The sequence below is a fragment of the Eufriesea mexicana genome, unplaced genomic scaffold (genome assembly GCF_001483705.2).
Source record: "Eufriesea mexicana isolate 0111107269 unplaced genomic scaffold, ASM148370v2 scaffold2087, whole genome shotgun sequence".
In the NCBI taxonomy this organism is placed as follows: Eukaryota; Metazoa; Arthropoda; class Insecta; order Hymenoptera; family Apidae; genus Eufriesea; species Eufriesea mexicana.
Genome location: NW_016910162.1, coordinates 1,471,454 through 1,498,120, shown reverse-complemented (window position 1 = coordinate 1,498,120; position 26,667 = coordinate 1,471,454). Strand labels below are relative to the sequence as shown.

Here is a 26,667-nt window from a genome sequence, read left to right as displayed (position 1 = left end):
TATAATTATTAGTTTAATTATTATTTATATTAGAATTTATATCGTCTATCAATTATTATAATTATTAGTTTAATTATTATTTATATTAGTATTTATATTTATTTATTGAGTATTATAATTATTAATTAAATTGTTACTTAATATTTAATAAATTGATTATTTAATTTATAATGATTTTATTATCCCATGGTCAGGGTAATTTGAATTTAACATTGGCTGTAAATCTTCAGAATTTTCCGGAATGGCGACCGAGATTGGCCTCTCGAGTGCACAGGGGTTAAGTTCCATCGAGTATCAGTGATACGTTAAAATTAACGTGTAATAGAACGTGCATATGTTCCTTCCTTTTCCCTTTTATTGCCCTCCCCTTTTTCGCTGCCTAATATCGAGGGGCGTGCTTCGGAAGGATAATTATTATGTCCCCGACGTTCAGAACATTAGCAATTTCTTGCACCACCCCTGTCTCTCGCTAAATCGAGTGTAGTTATACTGACTAAACATTAAAGACCGCCTCATTACGATATCCCAGGGCTGTACCTATGGAACGATCTTTTGAGAACTTCAACCTGCAAAAGTTATTTCGTCCCATAAAACCGAATGTTCTCGATTATTTCATTCATTATGTTGCCCATTTCGTCATTCAATTAGACTTTCTCGTCTCTTTAGGCCAACTAAAATTCATCTTACTCTTTAAACTTCTGGCATTGATGATAATCCTTGATGTTACTTATACAGGGTGTCTCGCCTAACTCGTTGGATTCCTTTTGATCTCGACTATCACATAGCTATAATAAAAATATATTATTCGGTTTAAAGAAACTTCGATGAATTTGAAAAATCAAAAAATATAACCTTGAACAAATTTTTTGGGTTACTATATTTGCACTTCTGCACCAACTAATATTCTCCATTGACATTTTTTTCCATCATAAGAAATAAAATGGTTATGGTATCTGTCTGAATAAAAGTTAGCATTAGTTTTATCCAAAGCAGTTATATAAGGCGTCCCAAAATGTACGCGAGATTTGAATTTCGCGCCATTCGCGCGGCAAATTGTTACCAACGAAACAAAAGGATAGCGTGACAGCTGTCAGCTCAGAGTTATTAAAAATGGCGCGCTACGTGAGGAAACAACGCTTTTTTCTTCATTGTTGGGTAATATTTACAATTTTTAATTGAAAACCTCGGTCTTTTATCAAAATTACTTCTCACGTGAATTTTGGAACACCAAATATATTTTCATAAATTGCAAAAATAATTGAAAGTGCAAAACTTACCTGCAGCAAGTGATTTTTTTAGTGCTAATGTTAAAACATAGTTCATTCATTTCAAATACCACTATTTTTAGTACTATGTCTGGTAACCACAATCAAATTGAGCACCAGGAGGGTTAGGTTTACATACCTAACTAACTCGATGATATAAATATTTTTCGTGATTAAATTGCGATTAATATTAGAAAGGATGAGAAAATAACGGTGAAAAATGAGAAAAAGGATACGTGACGTTTGTAATCTTTTAGGGTGCTCATCAATGAAGCTATTTTAGCAGGCTCTTTCGAAGAAATTAGGTCAGAATGTGTATTTCTGGAGATGGGGAGGTCTGAGAATGATCTTTTCTATATGTGTCCCTCTGGTGGTGAATATGTGAAGATCCACCTAGCACAAAAAAAGAATGTTGAAAAATGGTCATTTTTAACATCGCCTGGAAATGAACAGTTCCTTCGGGACTTTTAAGAGCATCTTCCAAGGAACAAGAAATTCCTTTATCACTTTGCCGAGAAACGATGGGAAAGTTGTCAAAAATGAGTAGAAATATGTGAAAATGAGATTGATCAAATATAGGGTGTCCTAAGAACGGTAGTACAAACGATAAGATGTCATTTTACACGCAGAAACGAATCGAAAAAAAAGAATAAAATTTTTTCATTCGAAGCTTCGTTTTCGAGAAAATCGACTTTGAATATTCACCGAGTGCGTGTGCACTTAGCTATGACTTATATGGATAGATCATCAATACATGATTATCGGTGGTACAATCGAGGAGGGGGTTATTCTATGTGAAAAAACGAATCGAAAATAAAGAATAAAATTTTTTCATTCGAAGCTTCGTTTTCGAGAAAATCGACTTTGAATATTCACCGGTGCGCGTGCATTTAGCTATGGCTAAGGCGGATGGAGCTCCAGTGGATATTCAAAGTCAATTTTCTTGAAAACGAAGCTTCAAATGAAAAAATTTTATTCTTCATTTTCGATTTGTTTTTTCACGTAGAATCACCCTGTATTTGATCAGTCTCATTTTCACATATTCCGGCTGATTTTTGACAACTTTCCTATTGTTCCAAAGAAATAAAGGAATTTTTCGTTTCCTTGAAGGACGTTCTTAAAGATTCTGAATGAATTTTTCGTTTCCAAACGATGCCAAAAATGGCTCTTTTTTAACATCCTCCTTTGAGTAACGTGTTATAGTCGACTAAATAAAACACGCGAACGTCTTTTGCTGGTAAATTCGTGATGAACAGTATTGGAGAAAAGGGTCCGTTTTTGAGTCAGGGCTTTAGGGTATTGCCGGGAGTATCGTTTATCGTTTACGACGATATGTTTAGAATTTCGATGTCCATCGTTCTGAATAGGTGTCGTAAACCTGGACGTTTCTAAGGGTGGATTAAAAATGGTACGTGATGGTCCGACTGGTCGAGGGTCAGACCTTGCCAAAAAATCGCTTAAAGCTTCGCGTCCGTTCAGGGATCATCGACCCACTCTGAGCGGAGACGCACTGAGGGCACGTGGAAGACTGTTTGCAGTACCCTAGAAGCATGCTGATTGGAAATTATCCAAACTCGATGGAAACCAATCAGCATGTCAATTGGAGGGATCTATACTCGGAAAGCAAATAAAGGATAAACATTCGAGTCATTTAAGTAAAAAGATACACGGTAAATTCAATATTCAATATGTACATATAATCCTGACTAGGAGAAAAATCAGCTCATCAGAAATATTGGTGACTTGGAGATTTAATTCATATGGCGAATATTTGATACCAAGGTATTGGAGCTATTACTACAAGAATAAAAATAATGTTTATCTATTAATAATACTTCGTATAATACAGAATTTTTCTTTTCTGAATTTTTCTTTTTTCGATTCACTTCACTTTTCTTTGGACAACCTAACCTAAACGCATGGCAAGATAACTTAACCTAAGCTAAAACCGTGAAATAGCAAACTAACCTAAACAGTTGTAATGAACATTAGACTATCGTGATTTGTGCAGGTTGTAAGAAACCAATTGGGCACTGCTAGAATCACAATCGAAGAAAATCGATATATAGAATAGGAGATTTAATTCATATGGCGAATATTTGATACCAAGGTATTGGAGCTATTACTACAAGAATAAAAATAATGTTTATCTATTAATAATACTTCGTATAATACAGAATTTTTCTTTTCTGAATTTTTCTTTTTTCGATTCACTTCACTTTTCTTTGGACAACCTAACCTAAACGCATGGCAAGATAACTTAACCTAAGCTAAAACCGTGAAATAGCAAACTAACCTAAACAGTTGTAATGAACATTAGACTATCGTGATTTGTGCAGGTTGTAAGAAACCAATTGGGCACTGCTAGAATCACAATCGAAGAAAATCGATATATAGAATACGAGATTTAATTCATATGGCGAATATTTGATACCAAGGTATTGGAGCTATTACTACAAGAATAAAAATAATGTTTATCTTTTAATAATACTTCGTATAATACAGAATTTTTCTTTTCTGAATTTTTCTTTTTTCGATTCACTTCACTTTTCTTTGGACAACCTAACCTAAACGCATGGCAAGATAACTTAACCTAAGCTAAAACCGTGAAATAGCAAACTAACCTAAACAGTTGTAATGAACATTAGACTATCGTGATTTGTGCAGGTTGTAAGAAACCAATTGGGCACTGCTAGAATCACAATCTAAGAAAATCGATATATAGAAACTTTGAATTAAAATCTAAGAATCTTCTGACAATCGTATAATACAGTCCTGGAACGATAACCTAACCTATATATGTGGAACGGTAACTTAATTTAAACACGTGAAATAGCAACCTAACCTAAACAATTATAATTAAATTTGTGCTATCGTGATATGTGCAGCTTGTAAGAAACTAATTGCTAAAGCATTTCTAGGATCACAATCAGAGAAAATCGATATATAGGAATTTATAGTTAAAGTCCACGAATCTTCTGACAATCGTATAATACAGACTCGTGACAATAGCTCATTCAGAACAGTCCTCTGGTAACAGTTGGTCCAAGTTAGTCGTTCGAGTAGTTACACGAAGCATATAGTCCAACATTCGAAACAATGTGTACTTTAACGTTGTAGTCCATCGTTTTGGACAAAGTATAACATTCTAATGGAACCCACTGAGCACTTCATTTCCAAGTTAGTCGTTCGAGTAGTTACACGAAGCATATAGTCCAACATTCGAAACAATGTGTACTGTAACGTTGTAGTCCATCGTTTTGGACAAAGTATAACATTCTAATGGAACCCACTGAGTCTCTTCATTCTGACCAATTGTGCCATAATTTGACAGAAACAAAAATTACGCATCACTGTGTTTAAGACAGGTTCTTCAAAAAATGTAATACGATTTACAATAATATAAACCTTCTCTAAAATATACCGGGTGGACCATGCAACGTGACCACCTCGATTATCTTCAATCATATACTTATTAAAGCAACAACTAAAAATTATTTTCTTATAAATAATATGATTATTAGTATCATTAGTATTGAAATTTTTATACCTGACCAGCATAATACTGAACGACTTGATTTTTTATTTTTTGGCAATAGTATCTCTTCGTTTAAAAACCAGATCGTAAATCTCTAAGCAAATTGTTTATATCGGCTATATTGGCATTTGTATCATACATAACCTATATTCTTTTTCTCTCTAACAAATCGATATATTTTTATTTTTTGTTTATGCACTAATGGGTTCTACTATCCGTGAATTATTATTAAATAAATAAATAAATAAATAAATGTGTGAGAGAACAACAGAAAGATAATGACAGTCAAGTTTGTCCAGCTAACTGTGTCACTGAAGATAAAAAAATCAACTTACTGACAACAAAAATTATCGAAGTTGTGTTAAGTGGTTCACCCTGTATCTACAGCATAACTGGTTAGATAACCGATTCTATACATAAAACTAAATCGAAAAGGAAGAATAAAATATTTTCACTCGAGGCTTTATTTCTGAGAAAATCGAGCTTGAATATCCGTGGAGTATGCCTTCTTGTATTCCCTGCGAATCGTGTTGTTGAACGTTTCTAGTATTTTTCAAATCCACATCAAGTAGTTTACAGACTGACAGAATAACGCAGAGGACTACTGTTTTTAAAACGCTGGAAAACAAAGATAATCTACGTTAAAATCCACAGAGTTGACGTATGGTTCAAGTTGCGTGCACTCCACGGATTTTCAAATTCAATTTCCTCAATAAAGGTAGCTCGTACGAGAAAATTGTTCTCTTTTCCTACTTATTTTTAGACGCAGAGTCATCTCCTGCCTACTTATGCCACCTAACCTAACTTAACTTAACCTAACCTAACTTAGTATATATACATATATTTTACCATACTTTCAGTTTTAACGGCGAGAGAAATATTTTTCAGCACACATTATATTCGTCACGGCTCGTTAACTCTAATTTAAATTCCTCCATGTACCATTAAAAAAAGAAAAGAATAAAATGGCGAACGCAATAAAATTTCGCCTTGCATGACAGATTATGGTCAACTGTGCTCGCTTTAACCGTTCTAATGAAAAGTGCTGATAGTATAACACTTTCTTGACGTTTGTTGGACAGTACCGCCGGATATCGTTTACGGAGGTGATACCAGCGCCGACTTGGCAGTTTCGGAAGGCGACAATGCAACTCTAAGCTGTAATGCAACGGGAAGACCGACCCCAAGAGTGTCCTGGCGAAGGGAAGACGGAGAACCCATTCTCATAAGGGTCTCTTCTCCTGGTACATAATGACACTATAAAACTCGTGGGTATCTCCGTGGACAGACCTCTTTCACTTACCGCTCCGTGAAAAAAGGAGGAAGAGGGGGAAAAAGGCAGAGAGACGACGAAGGTTTAATTTCGTTTGCTAGCCATTACTCCCTTTGTTCGCCTTTCTGTTGCCCCTCTGTTTCCATCCTCCCTTTCTTTACTCGAACAGAGCTTTATTACAATCCTTATGATCGGTAATCGCTGTCCCGCTACTTTATGTCACTGCAATCGATAGTATATTGGGATGGGGGCAGCACGTAACATTCGAACGTCCCTTTTTGCGGCCTGCGATCTTCGCTTTATCGCATTGTGTTATACTTTCAATCATGCGTTTCCAATACTTTATATTTTTAATATCGCCATCCTGAACCAGAGTCGCTGCTGCATCCGACATTTTCTTCCCCTTCCCTCTGCTTCGCGACTCGTTTATACGCAACACTTGCTCGTCATAAGCGCACTTGCAGTATCGAAACGCTGGGAATTCAAATCTGCCTTTGTATTTCGTATTTCTGCTTTTTAATATATTTAACATTGCCTCCACTGCTGATGCGCTGATGTATGTTTAACAGCCTGGTGACATGCGCTCGACCGCACGCATCACACGTGTCGGGGAATCCCGGGGATTCTTTTAACCGTAAATTTCCTCTTTCCTCCTCCACAACGTTAATTCTACACTTTTGCAGTAATTTTTCTCCGTTTACGGCCCTTAATTACATCGCCGAGCAAGCATTCCGCCATTTATCCGTTACAACTCGTGAGCGGGAATTTCAAACCTGAAAATAAAATGGCGGATGTGATTAATCGAATTTAATTGCCTGTTCGTACTTATAACTCTTTGAACCTGTTTTTCTTTTTTATTCGCTTCACTTCAAGCTCCTTTGATTGGATTTAACTTGTATACCACATTTGTCCACGTCAAATTTTAATCGATGAACGCTTTGATACGTCGTTAATAGAAAGATCGATAACTTGGAAATTGGACGTGAATAAAATTACGAAAGAAATATTGTGGTTCCATTAATATTTATGATGCAACAGGTTTTCTAGCAGAATGCTGTATTAAAGATTTGAGGTTATGATAACCTTACCGAAGACAAAGTTTTTGATTAACAATTCGCTTTGTATCTATTGTATCATCGTTGCAAAATTATACGCGATTTAAAGAGTGTTAATGTTTATATGTACACAGTTTGTACAATTTTGTGTTATTTGCCGCATGATAGTACACGTATAGCATGCAGCGTATACCTAACTGCTAGGCTGTTAGGTGTCGTAAGTATACACCAAAGGATATTCGCTATTCACCACCATGTGACTTTACATTAGTTTCGTGTTAATAGGGTAATTAGGCTGCACTAATATCCTAGTTACGTCGAAGTCCTCTTCGTACGAAAGGAGGTCTTACTAGAATAATATGATTTTATATGTGGACCCAGTTATACCTAAGACTATGGTTATACAGAATGCTTGCTTTAACGACTGGTTTATTTGTTACGACATGATAAAACAATTATTAGAGAAAAATTATCTGTACTGAGATAATAAACATTTGGAAAATAATTTTTGTTTTTCCATCGTGTGGTACAGGAAGCGTCAACAGTAATGTGATAAGCATAATGTTTAAGTGATATATGTTATACATGATAAAATTAAAATTATGATACGTTGTATGAGCATAATTTGTTTGAGAACAGTGATAATTTCCCAGCTCTGTGGTTAAAGGTACCAAAGTGATTGAAAATTAAATGCGGAACACCACGTTTAATTTTAATTTTATCTTCATTGTTGACATTGCATGCCTGCTTCTGTACAGATATTTGTATGTATTATTAGAATGGCTGAATTCATTGCTTTCTATGATGAAGTAATTTTTGGCAATCTTATTATTAGTAATTGACAATTGGTGTATACTAACCTGAAAATATGGAATAGAAATTTGTAGTGTAAAGATATTCAAATATTTATCTTGAAACTTACTGTTTCTGAGATATTCAACTTTGCTCATCCTGCTAACTACTTTTATCATGAAACATGTTCAAAGTTACAATACTGTGTAAAAGTTTCTGGCTAGATAAATTTTTTATCTTATATTACAATAAGTATATCTAAAAGAATTTGAACTCTAATATTGGATGTCAGAATAAGACAATGCAATAAATCATTACACTAATTACATAAAATTGTTAAAATAGTAATCTGTATATTATCTTACAATAGATTTAACCTCTTGTATCTCGAAAATTATTATTAATATTTTGTAATCGCTCTTCTCATACCGATAACAATAGCACAGGAACGAGGGATGGAGTCAATTAACCTCGAAATAAAGTGTGAAGGGTTTCCACTCCATTCTTCCCTTATGACTTCAAATAATTCTAATAATATTTCAGCTACCTCTATAAATACTGGATTAGATTCAGATATGAGCTTCAGCTGACCAATTCAAAGCTTTTAATCCGATACAATTTTTAGCAGATCAACATTGTTGTATAAAAATATTCTATAAAGTTATTTTATAGGTAATTACTATAATCGATTCGTATCTAAAATAACTTCTTATGTCAAAGCAATCATACGTCCCTTATTTTTCCTACACATGGATTGCTTCTTTGAAGAGCAAAAAATGGTTCGCACCATAAGATCATCTCGACCATGTTTTAGAGTCATAGTATATCAGTTTTCTTTCACCGCTTTCCTCTAAATTAAACTCACTTATCCAAATTGAAGAGATCTCTTCTGCTCGAGTCGATTCATCTGAATATTAGAAAACTCGTTATACAATCGTCATAAAATCGCTGATATTTATTTATAGAATAAGTGAATATGATTCTTACTGAAGACAAAAAGTAGAGGATGATTGGTATGGAATATCTCAAGACCAGTAAGTTTCCTTCAATCGTGTACCCATATTTCTATCAGCATCCTTTGTCTTGACACCTGAAACACGATCACTTTTTGACTACTGGTCGATTTCACAAGCTCGCTACACCGTAGCGCGTACTATAAGAACATGGTAAAGTGGGTATAAAGAGGCAGGTCGTTGAAACAAGTTTCACCTCTTGAACTCGAAGACAGAAACAGCGGGCGCGCGTGTAAAGAAACAGAGGATGAGAATCCTCTTCATGGTATCTTGTACGGCGCACACATCCAAGCCCGGAGTTAGAGTCGTGTACATACGCTGTAGGGACACGTAAAACGAACCACGGGGCTTACGCTTGCAAGGCCTAGGAGTGTATATATAGCGTGCGTATACGTACAACATCGTTTGTACACACATCGAGGAAGCGGCACGTGGTAGTTTCTGCTGCAGGGCCTCGAGTTGGCAAAACTTTGGTCGACGTAGTTGCACTGCCTCCTCTCACCTTCCACGGATGCAGCTGAAACGTTCAAGACTCGCTGTATCTGTCTTTTTTACTTTACATATTTTTCCCCATCCCCGGTGGTTAACGGTTGTCGTTGCGAGAACCGCTATTAACGTTTGCCCCAATGCACGAGTAAACGTACTTACAGGTTAATGGAGTAAACAGAAATTTACCACCAGGCTAAATCATTCTTTAATGGTATTTACCCCGAGAATGATATTAATATCTTCGGCACCTTTTATAAAAGGGATTATTATTTACCCACGAGAGACTTCCGTTACCTATATAGATCGATATAAATAATAATCGACTGTATTAAAATTATGTATCAGCAACAGTTATGGTATATAGGGTGGACCACTTGGGTAAGTTGATCTCTTCTGTCTTTGGTAGCACAGTCAGCTTAACGAAATTCGTATTCTACTACCTGTAACAAAATAATTTCTTTTTTATTTTCCCAGTAACTGGATAATTGAAGATAATCTAGGTGGTTACGTTACCTGGTCCACCTTGTATACGGATTTCATCTGAAGGACACTTGCCTGATTAAAGGGGTATTCTAGTCTAGGATCTTCAAACCTTTTATTCTATTTTCTGAAAGTATATGCCTTTGAAAATATTTCTACCAGTGGATATTGTTGGATCTGAAAAATTAATGAAGTTATTAGCGTGCACATATTCGTATGAAATAATTTGAATGCGTTTTTCTCGAAACCATATTTTTCCAAATGGTTGCCATGATATCTCGAGTTCTAGTTGACCGATTACAACCAAATTTGGAGGGTATTTTTCAGCACTATATATGATCTGTATATATCATCCATACAAAAATTTTTGAAATATAATGCATTTTTTTGGCACGCTGAAGTTAAAAAAAAGTACAAAAGATTGATAACCTAACTTTAAAGTGCTACCAAAAATTTTCTCCGATATTTTTATATAATTTTGATACCGACGATAGTCACATTCATATTGAATAGGATGAATGTTTGTTTGTCCATTTCAGAAAAGAAGAACAGCCGGAATCATGGCAAACGTGCAGGCATGTTCAATTGAAGAGGTACTACTAAACTAGCTGTATCTTTGACAATTTTCAATATTCTTTTACGAGAAAAATAGTATATATTCCATAAATATAGGTTAAAACTGTGCCGTAACCTCAACATAGTAATTTTTTTATGGATCTTTAAAAAAAATCCCAAATGCCACCTAAAAAATTCACCTCTAGGCTAGAATACCTCCTCAAACAGATACCAGTTGAGAACAAGTTGGAAAGAAGCTAGTGTGAAGTGGAATAAGTGCAAAGTACAAATGCATTTTTAGACTGCATCGATGCTTCCTTTCTAGATACACAAAACCACTGCTCACGTGTAACTTGCGTCGCTTTTCTACCTGACGATGACGCTTTTCTTACGAGCTTTACAAACTCGTTAGCGTTCGCTCACTTAAGAAACTCGTTAGCAACCTAAGTAGTGAATTAAGCATATATCTTCTCGTCTCTTCGTTCGTTTACGTTGTGCGTCCAGCTTCCGGCTATCTCCCTTTTTCTCTCACACTCTCTCCATCTCTTTCTCCCTTCCTTGCCTTTACGCGCAACGTACTTCCGTTCACCCACTCCACTTTGACGGTAGTTTCTTCGTTCAATTGCATTAGTCTGTGGTTTCGACCTGGTTGAAAGTTCTACCTGGATTCGTTTAGATCTGGAGAGTTGCAACTTCTTGTCCCAAGAAATAATGTTCTTTGCATTTCGCGGCTTTTCGTTGGCAATCTTTCATCCTTGACTGTCCTTGTGGCTCGACACTGGAGGGCTCTTCGCTGCCTTGTTTTCTCTTGTATCACCCTTACCACGTAATGCAATTAAAAAGACCAAGAAGGTAGGTGATTCGAAAAAAGCACATTGTCGAAGATCGATGTCTTTCTTGGGTTCCTCGCTTGACCTGCTACTAAAATTAGAGAATGGTGAGAAATGCATAGAGCCGGATTTATTCATGGAAAACGTTGCTTCGAGCTTTTCTTATGCTTACGTAAATATATCTAGGTGTATTCAGTTATCGTGGTTTTATAATTGCTTTCTCAATTTCGCAGTTAACGTCTGGCATGGCTTAAGCATAATTACTGAATCGGTATTGTGTATACAAATTTGCTTCTCCAGAAAATACAGGCAAAGCACTCGAAACACTTTCCAATATTAGTTTGTATTAACTCAACTTCGGATAATTAGATTTCACCCGTGTTTCGTTTACTGCGGGCGCTTAAATACTGTAAAATAACGAGAAATCGTATTTCGTTATTACCCAGAATGACTTGGTGCTTGAAACTCGCAGAACCACCTTACTTTCTTTGATATTGCATCTGAAAAGAGTTTAACGTGAGATATTTCGTTGAAAAGAAAAGTAAATGAATTTGTGAAATTTGAAAATTATAAAAATATGACTTAGTGCGATTTAATTAGTTTTACTTTGATAATCCGCAATCTCGTCGCGTAACAGCTTTTTTATTGCATTTTCTATGTATATAGCCACGTACAATTATTATCTTATTTACTTTATTATGTTTCTCACGTTTTGACTGCTGATGGGCTGATGGAAAGAACAGATTTTATGCTGCCTCTGTATTTTCATTATTCCTCTGAAACCTAATTTATATTTTCATATAGAAAAGTATTTTTATACAACCTCCAGCTTTTTCAGAATTTCTGAATAGTTATTTTAATAGAAGTCCTCGACGTATTTGGTCAATTTCTTTTATAGTAATTTTCAATATAACAGTTTCCACTTATCCAATAATTTATTTCAACAATGTATAATTTCTCCATTTTCTTTCTAAAATACTCTTTCTCCACCATTGCAGTCCGATTCTACGCACAATTTTATTTCCTGTTAAAAAATTGCATACACATCTGAATTAATGATCAGCTTGTGTACAAAAAAAGAAATTTATAATTTACTTTTTATTATAGAAAACATACTTACCGACCAAATTTTGAACATCATCTGATTTTTTCAGCAATATTAATATTTATTATACATTTCAATTAGAATATGTATATAAAATTTATAATATGATATATATATTGCAATATGTATCATGATATTATTACGTAAAGTAACAATAGTAATATGGCGGCCATAAAGTATCAATTCCAAAACATAACCAACATGTCGGTGAATATATTGGTACTTAGTATATTAGCAGCTATAATATGTCGTATAAAAATAATTTATCATAAAACGACTCCATGAAAGAAAAAAAAATTCTTTGTCACTTTTCCCTTGCCAGCTATTTCACGTCCTTGATGCTTTGCAAATATGTATCATCGTGTCTCTGCCTTTCGTGAACTCGGGAATTGTAAGATGAAGGAAACTGTCGACGGCCGAGGTTACGGAATAAAGAATGATCCGTGAGAAGGATACGAAAGCAAGACAAGGGAGAGAGGGCAGTCGGTTAAAAAGACAAACCGGGTGGGGGGGTCAATTTTCAAGAAAATATGCAGACAGAAAACGTTTTCACGGTGCACAGGTGAGAAATACGAGACCTACAACGGTTCCCAGCTGCAATTCCATCGCGTCGAGAGGCGACAAATGGGGGCGTATCTGTGCATCGCCAGCAACGACGTGCCGCCTGCCGTTAGCAAGCGAGTGACACTCGCCGTGAATTGTAAGCTTGTTTTCCTTCTAATCCGCGATTGTAGCCAGCAGAAAGGCTCCCACTAGCGACGAAAGGCGAACTACCGCGCTGTTGGCGTAATGATTCTGCAGTGACGAATCACTCGGAAATCAGTGATGCAACCACAGCGTGTAATTGTGTTTTAAAGTCGCCACAGCTTCTCACAAGCCACTGACAATCACAACAACGATATATTGAAGCGACTCGAACGAGAGAAATTGAACTTTCGTAATTTTTGTTTACACGATCTCGACTCGATGTGATCGATCGTCGATAACGTTAATCTTTCTAATGACTTAGAGATGTCGCCACTTAACACATTGACGACAGTACGAGTTGTGTCTAGCCAGTCACTACGTGTTTTTCACAAAACACTTTTAATGAAACTTACCTCCCATTTCATATTACTTATATCAAATACATTAAAGTAAAAATACGTCAGATAATATGGTATTTTATTTAAGAATGTATTAACGTTCAAGATGGACAGATATAAGGAATAATATACAAGATATATAAATACATTGAATATCTGAATTCTTTTCATTAGTAAAGTATGTTTACATCTTTTATAAGGATATCTCTCTTAACCTAAGAATTAGAATAAGATTAATTATGATTAAAAGCTTTTCTAATGGACTAAATAACGAAAGGTAAATTAACAAGATATATTTTCCTGTTTTATATAAACCTTTATGCATATGGGTTCCTATATTTTCCAAAACTTTTATAAAATCACTACCAGAATGATATTTTGTTTTAGATATTTGGCGTATTATCACCGTGAACGTTTAACATTAAAAGTATACGTAATCCATTTATTGAGTCTATATGAATGAAGTAACATGTATCGCTAAGCGAAATGAGGTTGGTCTACAATGTGTTAAGAAAATGTAAGATCGGTCCGCTTTTCTGTTTCACGGAGAAGCGGCGAAAGAGATTCGAGATTGCTTATCAGCGAACACAATCGCAGCGTGCTAAAACGAAAGGATAGAGAAAGATGTACCAGGTTGTCTGCGGATTTATCACCTAACGCAATAACGTTGCTTTCGCTTGTAGACCTTGCAATTTAATATCGTTATATCGTTAAATCGTGCAACGACCAGACATTTTAATATTCGATTCGCATTGTTTTCAAGGCGGAAAGTAACTTTAAAACGATTCTCTGAAGAAGTTTTCTCATCATTCCTGCACAGTCTTATCTGTTTAAACAACGAAACAAATCATAACCTTAATTTGATAGGAATCTTAATAATATCTATGGTCGTGAAATAATCAAAGAGAATAATCAACGTAATGAAAATTATTCGTCGTTAATGTTGGGAGCTTTTCTGCCTAGACTTAGCATTTAATTTCAATTTATTACTAGATTCCAATATATAATTTCATTTTGATATAATAACTCACATTAAAGGATTTAATGATCTGGATCTTCAATAAACTATATACGTATAATTGGTTAGAGGTTTTCATTTGAATCTTACGAAAATATAAGAATTAATATTTCCTGTAAATGGTAAATTAACAGGATACAATGATGTAATAATAATGAAATAAAATAAAATTCCAAAAATATAGACATATGAGAAATATTCAGTTCAGATGGCGTTATACAGAGTTAACCTTATTTATTATATCTTGTCTTGCATCATCAAATTCCTCATTAATCATAAAATCAGATAAAATTACATAATTATTCGAGTGTATCGTTATTTATCCAGAAACGTATGTTTCCAAGAATATAAAGTAATGTTGTACTGCTGCCAAATGATCTGTATCGACTGGTAATGCTATCGCCACGGGTATTAATTATTTGAGAACAATAGACATGAAATGAGAATTAATTACTCTCAGTTTCCATAACGTAACATAGATTTCATTATTTCGCATTGTTATGTCGAAGTTAATAATTGAATATGCGTTGTACTATATTTTAACTTCGACACTTTTTTAATGGAACTGCCAAATGTAATAATGCAACGGCAAACATTACTTTTTGAATGGATATAGCGGTACAAAAGCGTGCATGAAATTATCATAAGCAAGTTGTAATTATGCGCTCCTGTATATTAACATGTAGACTTCTAAAATCGTAAATTTTCACGAACGGCCATGGATCGTGGTAGTCATTTAATGAATCCATAATAGGAAAATAACCAATAACAGATCATACTGTATAATTTACCACGTTCAGATTGAATAAGCAGTATTATTTTCCTTAAAATATAACCTCCATAAGAAGCAAGCGCTTGCAAAATCGTGTTCATCTAAAACTAATAAACATGGTAGAGTTATGTTAACTCTGTGTAACCAGAATGTTGTTTATCTATAACAGGAAAAAATTACAACTGATTATAAATTTCCATTTTGATCTAGAATCTAAAATATGATTTGATGCCAGTATAATGATATAAAAGTACAATGATAATGATGTAAAATAAAATGCAGAAAATTTTCAAAATTGAAAAATCAAAAATTTAAATATTTCTTAATGAACAAGAAATACTAATCTAATATTTAATTAAATGTTTTAAAAATTGTCAACATATATGACATTATATCCAGTGTGTTAAATTGTTTCGATGCTAGTATACTTTATCAATTCTACATTTCCAAAAATGCTGTTGACATAATTTTTGAGATACTATTATCTGATCTGATTTAAAAATGAAATTATATTCAAACCTGAAACAGACCAAATGTAGAATTAGTAGAAAATCTTTTTACAAAAAGATTTTTGTACTTACCACTTTATTTTCATGTTAATTGTCACCATTGAAGCAAATGTTTCCGGTCATGTACACGGCCATTCGTGCAATGAGATGTTGAAAACCTCTAAAAACAGATGTCGCGTTAGATTGCATGGCCGTGTTAAGAAATCGTAGGATAAGAGACTAACTAAGAGGAAGCAAAAGGGCAAATTATAGATATCCATGTCGTCTGTAGGGGAACATTAATTAAAATCTCAGCCAGGCGTGTAACTCGATGAATATTGGCTAATTAATTTGAAACCGCTTTCACAGTTGCACCTGTCGTCAAAGCACCTAATCAGCTTCTGGGAGCACCTTTAGGCACGGACGTGCAACTGAAGTGCTATATCGAGGCATTCCCAAATACAATTAATTACTGGGTAAAGAACCGACGGGGCGGCGAAGACGAGATGCTGATCGAGGGGTGAGTGATTATTTGTTCTTTTGATTTCACGCGCCGACTCGTTTCTTTGAGGTTAGGCGACACTCACCGTTCATTCAATTACACAGGCACAAGTATGAAGTGCGGGAAGAACGATCCGGCTACAAAGTTCTGATGTCGTTGTTAATCAAAGGATTTTGCGAACAGGACGTGGGCAGTTACAAATGTGTGTCGACGAATAGCCTTGGCAAAGCCGACGGTACTTTAAGGTTATACGGTAAGTTTTCTGATCCTGCAGAAAAAGTTTATTAATTACAAATTATAATAATAATAAACACTTTCTTCCCGTATGTGTTTGTATGTACTATAATTCTAAATGTAATTATTTAAATGATTAATTATGTTTCTTTTTTTTTTAAGTACTGCAGATGTTTATGGAAATATACATATATTTTTGTGGAACATTTGTAACGAAGCGAAAGCTGAATAGAAGTTTATTTCTTTCTTGGGTGCTGTAAATATATTACTTTATAAAATCTGATATTTGGTAAACCCTCGAATATATTTATTAAAAGTGAGGCCGTAGAGAAAAATATTGTACACGTTATTGAATAATTAACTTAATTAATGGATTCAGTATAATCATTAAATAACATCGGAAAAGTGTAATTAGTATAACTGGGAATGTCGGAGAAAGAATTATAATTATAGAAATGAAAAAGAATTCTGCAGAAAAGAAGAAAAAGTTTTGCAGGAAAATCACAGTTTCAAATCTGCGTTATGAATCATTGAAATTTTAAGAGGTTAAGTTTTTATAAATCAATAAAAGTTAAATGACGCTGTTGAAGTTATCTCTCCGTTACATCGTGCAATATCGAACTGTAAATATAAAGTATAGTTATAAATTAAGTTTGATCAAAGCTTATAAAAGCTAATATAAAAAAATAATATCAAAAATCCTTTGCAATTTAAATTATGATCATAGTGTTAAAATAATAAAAGTTCTTACATTTATTGCATGTCTCTATAACATTGTAAATGCATAAACATTCGCAGGTAACATATTCTTTTTAATGAACAAATTTTTCAAATAACTGGTCAAAATGATATATATAGAGATACACAGCATTATTATTAACCAACGTTTTTTAAACAAACATAACCTTTAATATTTTTCAATTATATTTGCCATATACGTTTTTATAATATTGTAATAATAATTGTAATAATATTGTGAGTTCACGAAATTTAAATCATTTTTTGTTACATTTTATACATTATATACATTGTACATATATACACTTACATGTTTATAAAATTAAATTTATACATATTAAATAATATTTTACTGCATAAATATTAAAAATATTCGCATATTTATGTATATGTATTGTCTATTTTCAGTTATTAAAATCAATTTCGATAGAACATCGCGTGCGAAAGATCACGTACCTATAATCGACGGTAAGTTTCTTTCATTTTTCTGATAATAGTATCGTAACAAAAGTGACGCGAAATAATGTTGGTTATGTTGTTCAGGTTTAGCCAAGGCAGCGCAAAGTAGCGGCGCTAGTAGCGATAGAGGATTGTTCGGAAGTTGGAAAAAGTTATGGCATTTCTTATCGATATGTCTATTCATATCAGTGCTACTCTGACCGCGGTGAAGAAGGCATCCGCTGTTGGTTACCGCTAAGCTGAGTGCCGAATGATAACTTTGTGCCAAAAGACAAGAAAAATGCAAAAATGTTGTGCGTGTGTGTGCGCGTATGCGTGAACGTATACAGAAAATCAAAGAGAATATTTGGTTCCGAAAAAGGAAAAAAAAAAAAAAAAAAAAAAAAAAAAAAAAAAAAAAAAAAAAAAAATGAAAAACTGAGAAAATACTAATAATTTGAATGCGCGTATGAGTGACAAGCAACAGCGAACCAAAGGAGAAATAAATCGGAGGCTCGCGTTCTCCACATCTTCCTATTTCCCTTTCCTACTTCCAAATGTCGAAAACATTTTTAGATCAATGGATGTTGTCAATGTATGCGCCCATTTAGATTTGCAAATCATTTTGTTAATTGTCGATTACAAATCGATGAATCAATGGAAAGACGCACCGCCAAAAATAACAAGACATGGAAACGCTGAAGCAGCTTGGCCCTTCCTAATAATGCTTAACAAAACGTTGATAATAATACTTCACAATCATCTTATCATTGGTATCAGCGTTGCGGATATTTAGACATCAGGAAATTCGATGTTTCGAAATAAAAATATGCGATCGAACGTTGTATATACATTGCTTAACAACTACATATACCCGTGTCCCATTTCCTTTCCTTTTATTTTCACGATGCTTACTGTGTACATAGCACAATCGAAATTAAATCGATTAGTATTATATATTTAAATACCTCAAACCATCAGAAGATAACTATTCTGCTCGTCTTCTTATAGTTTTTATTTTTAGACCTACACAATAATTTTTGGTGAAGAAAAGTTGCATATATGAAATAATTAATTCCTTTTACATAATTTCAACATTTTTTAAAATATATGAAGAAACATATGCACTTTCTTATATTCGATTCTTACTTTAGCAGGTACATACTTATCGACGTAGCAGCACTTGTACGTACATACTATTACTATGTTTTGTTCTCGACATTACCAATAGGAACTTAGGACTTGCAATATTCAAATTCTATTCTGAAATTCAAATTTTACGCTAAGAAATTTCTTATACTAACAAAGGAAAAAAAATATGATAAATGAAAATTTATAATTTTTTCGATATTGATGTTAGATTTTTAAATTCATACAAATTAACCAGCAGTTGGTATGTTCACAACAGAGTAATAACAAAATATAATTGCGTTCATTTTTACTACTTAAACAGAATTTATTACAAATTATACACATATTACATAGAAGTATAATTGAGAAAGTCACTATTAAATTACTAGACTTAATATCAATTTAGGTTTAATATAAACAAACTATTTCATGCAAATTATTAGTTCAAATTCCTTAGAATAAAATTTCTTAGGTAAAAGATAATATTTTGAAAACTAAACTAATTGTTTAAATTTGAACAATTTCAATTTGTTAAAGTTCTGCTGATGGATATTTTAATAACATAAACTGTAGTAATTATTTAGTAATTATTCGAACTATATATCTGGGAAGAGAATATTTTTGAATGACACAATAGATAACTTACTCTCTTACGATAACAGTTGCTACTTCGATTAACTAACGAATATTATTATAGTTTATTAAATTTCATTTGTACTCGAGATATTATTTATTATTAACATAAGATAGTAATCCACATACAAAGAAAACGAAAAATAAATATCTTTTGTAGTTAACTCCTTGTTTTACCATTTGAGTTCCAATGGCGTGTGTCATAATCAACAGAGTCGATCACGCCTCGAGTTACTTCATTCGAACGTGACGAAGAATAACACTTAATTGACAAGTTAAGACTTGTGAGATAGAAAAACATCGACGAAAATTAACAAGCCCAACTCGTGATGTTTACATTGGACTCTATTTACAAACTACAATTCTTGTTTGTGATACTCGCGTTTCACACACTCTCCTTACCACGAGTCTCACACGATATTGTAGGGTTTAAAATATGATAAAAGTGTAATGTTAGTTACCCAAAGAGACTTGTTGCACCATCTATCGCAATTTTCATGTATCTCTAGATAAATATGACGGAATCATTTCCTTATTTTACCACTTGTCGTTAGTTCACTTAACTTCGATTCAAATGGTGATTGTTTCAAAATTTAACATCAAAAGTTGTTATGTTCAGAAATGGGATCAGTTACATCATTACTGTTATCAAATGTATAATTTACTAAAGTAACAGATCACAAGCGTTATAAGTTATAACAATCCAACCTTTAAAATGCTAATAATTCTAAGTAGAGTGAAGATAAAAACAAAAGCGCAGGATATTTTTAAAAGTCAAAAAAAATGGAGAATTTTTCATTTGAAATACATAAAAAGCCATCTTATTTAATGTAAAAAATTCAGAAAAATTCTGAAATTTTCCTGTAAAAATTCATGTCCAGGTAAGTATTAATTAACTACAAAAATTTTTTAAAAACTATATATTTATTATTACTTTGTTGTACAATTTTGTAATTATAATATATATTTTTTTGCAGTATTTTTTTCTTTATGTCTTATTTCAGATTTATTGTTCACATTCTTATTAGAAGTCTCAAATTGACTTGAATATCAGTTAATTAATGTTCTTATTAAACTAATCATTCATACACAACATGTACCAAGATCACAAAATTTGTAGAATTTCATAACCATAACATGACTTATCAAAATACTTTTATAATATGGTTTATGAAAATCAATCAGTAATGTATGACAATAAAACAGAATAAATGACGTTTCATATATTTGTTATACATAGATGGTTATTCTCGAACTTGAGCATTAAATTTTAAATATGGACAATTCTTGCATAATCTATCAAATCTACTCAAATTTCTTCAAAAATTACGAAAATCTTGTTTATTTTAGTTATCACAAATAAATTTACTAGTCCGAATATGATACGACTTATCTAATAACAACGAACAATGGTATAACTTACATTCATGACACGATTTATTCCCTTACTACTAAAAAAACAACATGGCTGTTACAATTATTGTTAGAGCAGAGAATCAGTAGTTTTAGTCCATTAATCGTAACTCAGGTGTCGCTGACTGTTCCCATATGCTAACGTCAGGTCAATGATCTCAAATATGAAACACTAAAATGAAAATTATAAGTTATCCGTATTTCTAATTTTTGGAAATAATTTTCATATGTAAATTTACATGAAAATGAATTTAGTCTAGATTATTTTGATTAGTCACAGATATTATATATAGTGGTAAACTAATGATATTAAAAAAATTGAAATTTCAAGCACTTGATAAATAACCTACAGCATACCAGCAGTCTGTGAAACTTATAGAACTTGCTGCTCACATTCCTATAAGACCTTAACAAAGTTTCGCATTGCCATAGAACCTTAACAAAATTTCACATTCCTTTAGGATGTCAGTAAACAAGGAATTACATATTATTTAATATATATATATATATATACATATAAATACATACATACATACGTACTGTATTACTTCGTTCTTGTGTTTAAATATTAATGACAATATATGTGTGTGAAAGTTAGGAGGAACTGTTTCCATTAGAATATCTACTTGAGAATTTCCATTTTAAGGTATATTGTGTTAAATCTTGTAACAAAATTGTCTCAGCAATTTATCTCAACTACAACACTTTTTAATCATTCTGCCTACAGCTACGTAACCAAATATATTCAAACTATACAAATTCAAATTCCTCCCCAATTTTGAAAAATTAAAAAAATAAAAACTAAGTGGTTCTATGATATACATTTTGGTATACATTTTTAACGGAAATTCTGCGTAGAGTTATAAAATAAAATATTGAAGGAATAAATAAATTACGAAATAGTTTTGAAAATTGTTTATTTGTTATTTTTTCAAATCTAATAACTATTATTAAAATTTAATGACCTCCAAACCATAAAACTGAACGGACCGGTAACAGTAAAAAATCTGCCTTGAATACTTTTGTATGTTAACTAAATATAGTCCTTTCAAAATAACGTTTATAAATATTGATATCCACTTCAATCATCATGCACACTCAATTCAGAGATAGTGAAATAGATTAGAGCATTGAAAACGGTAAAATGTCTGGAGAAATGTATGTAGCTTTTCGATGTTAATAATAAAACAATTCAGTAATTTAAATAATTTTTTATATGTCATAGTTGATTAAACTTTAAAAAATATCATCTATTTAACAATTTTTTATTTGTTTTTTCAACTGCGTTTAAATTTTTAATTATAAAACTGTATCCGTAAGTTTTATGTAAAGAATGGCACAATGAAACAATTATGTTTAATTACTTTTTATCTTGTATATAAAGCTGTAAAAATATAATTTTAACATGCTACATATGTATATAAATACATATATTTTTTTGAGCATGATATTTTTACACTATCACTCAAACTTGTAAACATATTTATAATATAGTTTATTTATTTTTTATTTATTTATTAGAATTCAAAATATATATGTAAAAATAAAATTTTAAATATACATTATTTTCCTTTACGTAAAAGGACGTATATTACGTTATAGTAAATTGAAACCTATGGTCAACTGTGCGTGGGTCTTGTTTACAGTGGTGGGTGTGGGAATTTTTATTCAATTGACGATATTCTTAAATTGACAAAAAATTTTTAAATAGCGGTATGCATATTTAGTTATATTATTTTTTGTTAGTATTATTAAAAAGTATTAAAAACTTCTAAAGGAATAAAAATATAAAATATTTGAGACTTTAACCTATAATAGTACAGAATGCATTAAAACTTAATTTTAAAATACTATGTTATGAATAAGGAATCCATAATACTAAAATAAAAAATTGTAATTATATTTATTTTTTTAATATTAAACATTATTATCATTATTAGTATTATGTATAATTTATATTTTCCATATAATAGCATGACAAAACATTCTGAAATTACCAATGGAGAATCTGAATAAATTACAATCAGAATGGAAAAGACCAGACGAAGTAATGCAGTTACATCGTTTAAAAGTAAAAAAACGTGCATTACAAGCACGTATAAGGAACACATACGTTAATAGAAAAGCATTACCATTAGATCCTACACAAAAATCTGATAAATATAATATTGATTCCAATGAGTGTATAGGACAGAAGAGAAAAAATCCTTTTATTAAAGATGATGCAGCTAAAAAATCAAATATATCACCAGATTTAGAAACTAGTAATGATAATACATTATTTGAACTATTAAAAATTAAAGCTCCACAAGTAAATGAAACAGAGAATTCAATGCATGATTGTTCTTTAACATTTAGCAATGCATTTTCAAAATTGGAAACAAGTAAGAACATTCAGGATTCAGAAGCATCAAAAGGTGAAAAATATATTCCATTAGATTGGACTTTAAAGACTAAAATGAGATTTATGTCTCCTAAACCATTTCCTTGGAATTGCAAATTAAAAACTAGTGAAGAAGCATCAGGTACTACTGGTTTTGTAAGATGTTTGGATATTAGTGAACAAGATTCAACTTTAGATACTAGTCCAAATGCAAGGTAATTCTTGTAATATGGTGTGTATTTTAAATTATTGAAAATATCTTAGTTGAAATATTTGTTAAATAGATTCCATAGATGTTGCTTAATATGGCAGCACCCATCATTACCATGGCTAGAATTATTTCCTCGCTCTGCTGGCAAAGTGAGTGCAAATTTAACAAGTAATTCAATGATAATAAATAACATGTTTATTAAGGAAGCTTTGTTCAAAGAATGGAGTGAAAGCTTTAGGTCACTTTTTCATTTATTAAGAGCACAACAGTGTCCATATTTTTATGTTTGTGCAAACAATTTCACTGCCTTATTTCGTGCTGCTGGAATTTGTGGAATTTCTGAAGCTCATGCACTTTTGACACCAACAACACGTGGTTTTCGGCAGTTTTTAAAACAAGAAGGTATAAAAACAGCTTGTAATTTATGGTAAAAGCATATTATTTTACCATTTTTTATAGAAATTGATTACACAATGCCTTTGAGAAAATATTCTAAAAGGCGATCAGATATAACTGATTCAGAATGTGATACTGTGGATTCAACTATATCAAATACTACATTATTGAGTTGTATGGAGAATCAAAATCTTGACGATGAGGAAGATGAAACACAAGATGAATGGTTACAAAGTTTAGGAGTTGAACATTCTGAAATTCGCAAAATTAATAGTTCTCAGGTAACTCTAAAGTATGCATAATTTTAATATGATATGTTATTTATAAAATAACTTTGCTGTAGGCAAGGATGACTTTAGAAAAAGAAACTGCAATAGACAATATGAAACAATCACTTATTTTCGTAAAAGGTGTTGAGGCACAAGCTTTATTTAATTTCCTAATTAATTGTAAATCTGCCATTACAACAACTGGTCCCTTAGCAGGAGTGCCTCCAACTCTTTTGTCACCTGTGGCTTTTCATGGTGCATCATTAAAGCCAATTAAGGTGTTATATTTTTATATCTATATATGTAGCATCTAATATAAATTATAAATTATTTTCATTTATTAAAGGTAAAAGAAAGTGTAGTTCGTGTTGACAATGAAAGTTATTTTTCTTTGGAATTAAAAGGACCTCTTTTACCACATGTGTTACCTTCTCTTTGTTTTTTAATGAAATCTAGTCAATTGGAACAATATTCTGCTAGTTGTGCACAGTTAAATTCAACAACTTCATTTTCAGAAGTAAAAAATGACTTTGGTAAATACTTTTCTTTATATAAAGTTATTTGTGTTATTTGTATAAAGATTCTATGAAGAATTTATAATGTTTGTATTTTCACAGAGCAAAAGGAGACAGGAAATATACCAATAACTCCAGGAAATATCTTTGGCAAAGAAAATTTGAGTGATTGTGGATTTAGCAGCGAATTATTAAAATATTTTTGTAGTCCTGATTCAACAAATATCCAAGTTATAGAAAATATTAAATTTTCAAATAATTTGTATACGTGGTTTTGACAAATAATTTTTTGTTAGACACAAAGCTTTATTTAACTATGGTTAAAAATTAACTTAAGGGAGGTAATTTTTATAAATGAAGTCAAATACTATAATTAGATATAATTTGTTTCAAAATTAGTTATCAATCGACAATATTAATTCAAATTAAAGAAAGTGACTGAATTTATTTCAGTATTTAAAATTAACAATAATTGTATTATAGTTTTTAACTAATTAACGAAAATTTGGAAATAGAATAAAAGTATTAATCTCTATTATAATTATCGTAATTGTAATTATTGTAGTAATAAATATTGTTGTCGATACTTACATACTAACTAAAATAATAGTGAAGTGTATAATAGATTATTTAAAAAAATTATGATAAGATCAAGTATATAATTAATCAGGTGCAAGAAAATATTATTAATTAAAAAAAATGAATCATTTTGCTGAGCAATAAGTATTTGACAATGAATGTTAACGTTACATTCAATTTGCATTTTATTATTGTAGAAGATACTTATATTTATTTCGTATAGTTGTCTCAATCTAGTTATATTTTTAAACTAATCACAATGAATGATAAATTAAAATAACTTGAATCATTTCTATAAATATAAGAGTATTTTTTGTCAATAAAAATGTTTTGTAATATTTACAACTGTATTAAATTGACAACGAACTATTATAATAATAAAACTTGAACAATAATATACTCGTTATATTTTATTAGATTTTCTTCACTTTTCTTGTATTTTATTTAACTTTTCCATAAAAAAAGTTAAACCTATCGATGTATGCATAACAATAATTCATTAGAGAAAAATTTTCGAACGGGGGCGCGACGAAGGTGGGGTTCGCGGATGGACTACCCCTAAAAATAACGAATCGATATTCGCTCGCTGCCCCCGAATTGGTCGCCCGGTCACCTCGAGCGTGAACAATCAATTTATTGTAATAAGGTATTGTTTTACTTATTTTTCTTCAGAAAACGTTTAGTTTAATGGAGACAGAAATATTTGTCCAACTAGTTAGATATATAAAACTCAATAAAACTTAAATTAATGTGCACAAAGCTTTGAATATGCCATTTGATAATCCATTTACAGCACTTAAAATTTTATTTTGGCAATAAGAATTTAAGAAATTTGTTTCTTTCATGTATGAATCGATACCCGATTTATTACACCTCAGGTGTACATGTGTATTTACATTGAACACGAACGTATCCATAAATGTACCCATGTGATGATTACGTCAGTGCCCATTGCAGTCTATGCTCATCGTATTGCGATTCTCCTCAACGAGCAGTTTCATGTTCCAAGGTCTTTTATGCGAGTTCACTTTTCGAATCGAACAATGCACCGGTAATATTGCCCCCAAGGGCTTTGCTGAAGGCGATACACGTATACCAGAAATTTTCTTCCATTTGAAAATTGCTTTTTTCTCAGTTCAAAGACAAATTTCATTCTCATGATACTCTCGTAATCGTTATCATACGAGACATCTAAAAGAGGATTAGGTGGGTGCATAAGTGAAAATAAATGCGACAAGATACTCGGTTCGACACCGATTGAAATAAACAATTTCAAACGTCAACCTTAACCTTACTTCACTTACCAAAGGAGATTATTTACATTTATAATCGTGAGATATTAAAAAATTGCATAATCCGTTAAGGATATAACAGTGGAGTATAAAGGATAGGCGATATGGGATAAAATTTTTCTCGAGAGTAAAACAACCTCGAATCTGAAATACGAAAAAAGCATGGTTAGGGCGG

The 26,667-nt window shown here is 32.0% G+C and overlaps 2 protein-coding genes across 2 annotated transcripts in view; both read left to right on the top strand.

The window, feature by feature from the left end:
- The window catches only part of LOC108549582 (lachesin), a 151,716-nt gene extending 133,216 nt beyond the window's left edge, over window positions 1-18,500 (top strand). Inside the window, exons 4-9 of the mRNA XM_017903051.1 lie at window positions 5,886-6,047; window positions 12,958-13,095; window positions 16,128-16,278; window positions 16,365-16,513; window positions 17,641-17,700; window positions 17,776-18,500. Of these exons, the coding sequence (XP_017758540.1) occupies window positions 5,886-6,047; window positions 12,958-13,095; window positions 16,128-16,278; window positions 16,365-16,513; window positions 17,641-17,700; window positions 17,776-17,891 (776 nt within the window). The 3' untranslated portion in view covers window positions 17,892-18,500. The remainder of the gene's footprint in view (window positions 1-5,885; window positions 6,048-12,957; window positions 13,096-16,127; window positions 16,279-16,364; window positions 16,514-17,640; window positions 17,701-17,775) is intronic.
- A 3,980-nt stretch (window positions 18,501-22,480) lies between these two features.
- Window positions 22,481-24,899, top strand: hd (humpty dumpty). The gene is made up of 7 exons (XM_017902864.1): window positions 22,481-22,560; window positions 22,821-23,445; window positions 23,515-23,843; window positions 23,901-24,118; window positions 24,181-24,384; window positions 24,453-24,639; window positions 24,724-24,899. Exons 2-7 carry the CDS (start codon window positions 22,847-22,849, stop codon window positions 24,897-24,899), a joined length of 1,713 nt encoding a protein of 570 aa, XP_017758353.1. The 5' UTR covers window positions 22,481-22,560; window positions 22,821-22,846.
- The last annotated feature ends 1,768 nt before the right edge of the window (window positions 24,900-26,667 follow it).

Excerpts from the sequence above, each read along its gene's own strand:
- hd (XM_017902864.1), top strand. The coding sequence starts at position 22,847 with ATGGAGAATCTGAATAAATTACAATCAGAATGGAAAAGACCAGACGAA. Across the intron at positions 23,446-23,514 it reads GATACTAGTCCAAATGCAAG|ATTCCATAGATGTTGCTTAA; the intron begins GTAATTCTTGTA and ends TTTGTTAAATAG. Across the intron at positions 24,640-24,723 it reads AGAAGTAAAAAATGACTTTG|AGCAAAAGGAGACAGGAAAT; the intron begins GTAAATACTTTT and ends GTATTTTCACAG.